This window comes from Scomber scombrus, chromosome 7 (genome assembly GCF_963691925.1).
Source record: "Scomber scombrus chromosome 7, fScoSco1.1, whole genome shotgun sequence".
Taxonomy (NCBI): domain Eukaryota; kingdom Metazoa; phylum Chordata; class Actinopteri; order Scombriformes; family Scombridae; genus Scomber; species Scomber scombrus.
The window spans coordinates 30,297,218-30,301,779 of NC_084976.1; the positions used below are offsets into that span (position 1 = coordinate 30,297,218).

A 4,562-nucleotide genomic window follows, 5' to 3' on the forward strand; every position below is an offset into this window, starting at 1 on the left:
TTTTTTTCTTTAAACAAAAAAAAAATAACATGAGTAGTATTTGAACTATTTGTTATAATAATGAAATGATATGATACTATAATAACTAAAAAATAATAAAATATGTAACATCTCCAACCACCACCACCTCTTCTTTCTTCTAGTTTGTCTTATTCTTATGTTTTTTTCTTCTTTCTGCTGTTTGTCTTATACTTCTGTGTGTTTTTTCTTCTGTGTGTGCCTTTCGCGTCTTATGGGCGGGAACAGCTGGTGACGCAGCTGGTGACGCAACCAGGAAATGCTTCGAAGGCTAGACCGTTCCATTTCACAACGGTTGATGCGTCCTTCTGAGGTTCCTCAGTAGCACGCGGTCTTCGAAGACCGCGAGGCCGCGTCCTTACAAGGATGCAGCCCCTGAATTGAGACACAGCCAAAGACTGTGTTGTGGCAATACTGTAAATTATTATGTAGCCGGGTGGTAAATCTATTTATATATGTAATTTTCCACTGAGGTGAGGTATAGCCCTCAAAGATGTTTCAATGTTTATTGTTGTTTTCTTTTGGTGTAACGTTGTTTATGTATAAGTCAAATGTGAAGTAAATTTAAGTATAGGTTGTCACAGTCATACTTGCTATTGCCGATTTTGGTCACAAGGTGGCAGCTTTGAGTAATGTTATAGTTACTGAGCCACGTGCATTTTGGTCTGTCTTCTTCCTGAACAACCTGGAGATTTGCAGGGTGGACGGTGCTGTGACTCCGTCGTGTAAAGTAGTAGGTAAATACACATGTCTTGTAAAATATGTTTGTACAAATATTTAATGGGATGGTTTGATGTAGACACTACTGGAATTCATTGTCCTGGTATTTTGGCGCCAGACGTCGACCGCTTTGTCCTCAACTGCATGGCGAGGTAATGTTAGCTTGTATATAGCCGCACCATGCTATCATACTTTGTTACTAGAGAAGTGCTACAGGTTTTACATTTATTTGAACTCTGTTTAAAAGGTAAACGACAGTGTGTTTGAGTTGTGCAATCTCTGGGAAGTTCCACGTGGGTTTGGTGAAACTTGCTGAAATGTAAGTGTCTGGATGGGGAGAAAAAAGCAGTGAAATCTTCCTTTTTTTGCATTTTCACAAATACAGTAAAGGTTTTGAGATCATTAAGAAAAAATCCTACAGTAAAAAATGAATGAAAGTCAGGATTATGATTCCCTTTGACATCTCCTGTCATCCTGGAGTATTAGTTTCTTAAGACTTTTAAATACTGAGCAGATAAGACCACAGCAAATAAAAGCAGACATAGCAATAAGACTTAAAAGCAGTTTAACATGAGTAAAGACAATAAGGAAAAATATGCTCCAGTTAAAATGCTCAAAATTTTGGGACAATTGCACTCTACTGATCATTCTCATTTCATCTTCCAATTTTTTTAGTTCATTGAATTAGATTGAAAATGGCTAAATGGCGCCATCTAGCGGCGGTATGCAATTTTTAAGGTGGACTGGGGAATTATAATCTGGAGCTGTGAATCGGAAGCCAACTTCAGCCTCGTCCTTATACACGAGAGTTATTATATAACCTTTGGATTTATTAAGAAGAAGATGCCAAAATATACATAGTTCAAGCCCCATAATCATAACTATTACTGAGCAATGTCTCACTTGTAGTTGATTCTTTAAATACACAACTTTGAGCCTAGGTTGTCATCCAGTTGTCGTGGCCGAGTGGTTAAGGCGATGGACTAGAAATCCATTGGGGTCTCCCCGCGCAGGTTCGAATCCTGCCGACAACGCATAACTTTATTATTATTTTTAAATGTGACTTTATAATCTTTACTTCACTGTTTAACTTCCTTGGTATTCATATTTAAAGCATGTATGTCAGCGGTAAGCATTTGGTTTTGTGTTGTGGGCCACAGAATTGACAAATCAAAGTACTTCCTTTCACATTTTCATAATAAAATCCCTCCCTCCCTTGAATGAACTGTACAGTGCACGGTGCCTTTAAACAAAAAAAAAGAAGCTAAAAATAATGTTGATTCCTTTTTTAAAAGCGTGTTTGGCTAGATTGTCCACTCTTTCATTGCCCATAATGCCAATGTGTGCAGGAATCCAAATGAATGTAACTAAAAGGGCAGAAACTTTTCCTCTGGGCTACCTTTATGTTGAAGGCGGCGAAGCCCGACATCCGCCTTCGCTCTGGTGTAACCTAGCAACGACGAACGCCTTTAGCGTCATCGGTGAGCTGTGTCAAGGCTAATGCCAGCGAGCTAAGCTAACCAAACATGGCTGAGGATGATGAGGATGATCTGGACGAACTGCTGGATGAAATAGAAAAGAAGTTTTGTCGAAACGTTTCTGTCTCGTGTTTAGCTCGAGGAGACACGAACGAGGCCGGAAAATACGAGAAAGACAAAGAAAGGCCGATAAAACAAAGGTAAACAAAGCTAACAGATGCTAGTTGTGGACTAACAAAGCTAATGAGAAACAACAACATGCATGTTAAAATGTCTCTGCATCAACTAATAATAACAATAATACACCTGTTCATGCTCACAGCTGACTCACAGGTTAAATATAGGTATGATACACTTTAGAGGTACTTGTACTTTACTGTAGTTTGTACTTTACTGTAGTACAGTTTGAGAAAAAGTCCAAAAACTGAAAACACATTTGTGTATCAGAAATTAGTTTTTTCTTCTTTCCTCTCCCATTAATCATCTCACCACCCCTCACATTTATCTGCTGACCCTTTGTAGGGGCCCCACCCCTAGGTTGGGAACCACTGGACTAAACTAGCTAACTGTATATAAAGTAGTGTAAACTAGCTCCACCTCCAGCAGCTACAACAGTAACATGCTGCTCTAACACTGATGCTTCACTATTAATAATCTAATGATGTCATAATAATAATATATCAGTCAGAGGACCAAACCACTACTTTTACTGCAATATTGCATACTACATCACTCATAATACTTCAGTACTTTTACTGTAATACTGCATACTACATCGCTCATAATACTGCAGTACTTTTACTGTAATACTGCATACTACATCGCTCATAATACTGCAGTACTTTTACTGTAATACTGCATACTACATCACTCATAATACTGCAGTACTTTTACTGTAATACTGCATACTACATCACTCATAGTACTGCAGTACTTTTACTGTAATACTGCATACTACATCACTCATAGTACTGCAGTACTTTTACTGTAATACTGCATACTACATCACTCATAATACTGCACTACTTTTACTGTAATACTGCATACTACATCACTCATAATACTGCAGTACTTTTACTGTAATACTGCATACTACATCACTCATAGTACTGCAGTACTTTTACTGTAATACTGCATACTACATCACTCATAGTACTGCAGTACTTTTACTGTAATACTGCATACTACATCGCTCATAATACTGCAGTACTTTTACTGTAATACTGCATACTACATCACTCATAGTACTGCAGTACTTTTACTGTAATACTGCATACTACATCACTCATAGTACTGCAGTACTTTTACTGTAATACTGCATACTACATCACTCATAATACTACAGTACTTTTACTGTAATATTTTACTACTACAATGCATAGAGACTAATATTGTGGTTTCCTATGATTTAGTGCGGCTAAACCTGAGAAACCGATGAGCAGCATCACTGAAGATATTGACGCCCTCCTGGAGGAACTGCTGGAGGAAGACTGCAGTGATTCCTTAAAACCAAAGGTGAACATGCACCTTCCCTGAAGTCCTGCAAGAGCATTCAGAGAGGATGAGTTCATCACCGCTGGCTTTAAGAAGTTAGAACAGGCATATTTTACTGTTTTCTGACCTTTTTATGGACAAAACGATTTAATAAATAACCGACCAATTAATTGAGTGACTTCAGAAACTTTTTCTTTTCTTTTTTTTCTCCTATTTATTCCAAGTATTATAAATATAATTGAGAATAATGGCTAAATAATACAACACTAATTATAATTTCAACAATAAATACAATAAAATAATAGATTCAGATCACACACTGCAAACAAGCATAAATAATATCCTCTTAATATGCATATACAGATATACCTCGACTTTATTTAGCATGTAAATCCAAACTCTGTCGCATACTTAAAAGAAACGAGTTCTAACAATAATGTAGATTTATCAGCTCAAAACAACAAAGAAAGTTGAACTTATTCACCTTTTAACTTTATTTTGAAACAGAAGTACTCAGTGAAAGTGTGTCTCAGTTTAATTATTTTTCACCTTTTCATCATTATCACGCAGCTGCCTCATCTCCAGCTCTGTATATTCATTATGAAAAGCCGCCACCTGGCTTTGTAAATGTGACTAAATCCATATGAATGTTGTATTAGGCCGTGTGGTACTTTAACACGTCTATTCAGCTTTAAATTAATTGACACTCACGGTTTTTCTATAAGAACGTACTTTATATCTGTAATCTTCTCCTTTACTCTTTCATTTCAGACTCAAGAGTTCTCTAAAGGACCACAAGTGGAGAAGAAGCCGTCGTCTCAGTCTGGAGGGAGGAAGTAAGTCAACGAGTTC

At 37.2% G+C, this 4,562-nt stretch overlaps 1 protein-coding gene and 1 non-coding gene across 2 annotated transcripts in view; both read left to right on the plus strand.

Moving 5' to 3' along the window:
• The first annotated feature begins 1,690 nt into the window (after positions 1-1,690).
• On the plus strand, positions 1,691-1,772 carry trnas-aga (transfer RNA serine (anticodon AGA)). The gene has a single exon. It is a non-coding gene; the product is annotated as a tRNA-Ser (tRNA).
• A 461-nt stretch (positions 1,773-2,233) lies between these two features.
• cfap418 (cilia and flagella associated protein 418) overlaps positions 2,234-4,562 on the plus strand; it is a 20,393-nt gene continuing 18,064 nt past the window's right edge. Inside the window, exons 1-3 of the mRNA XM_062423057.1 lie at positions 2,234-2,416; positions 3,629-3,731; positions 4,482-4,546. Of these exons, the coding sequence (XP_062279041.1) occupies positions 2,265-2,416; positions 3,629-3,731; positions 4,482-4,546 (320 nt within the window). The 5' untranslated portion in view covers positions 2,234-2,264. The remainder of the gene's footprint in view (positions 2,417-3,628; positions 3,732-4,481; positions 4,547-4,562) is intronic.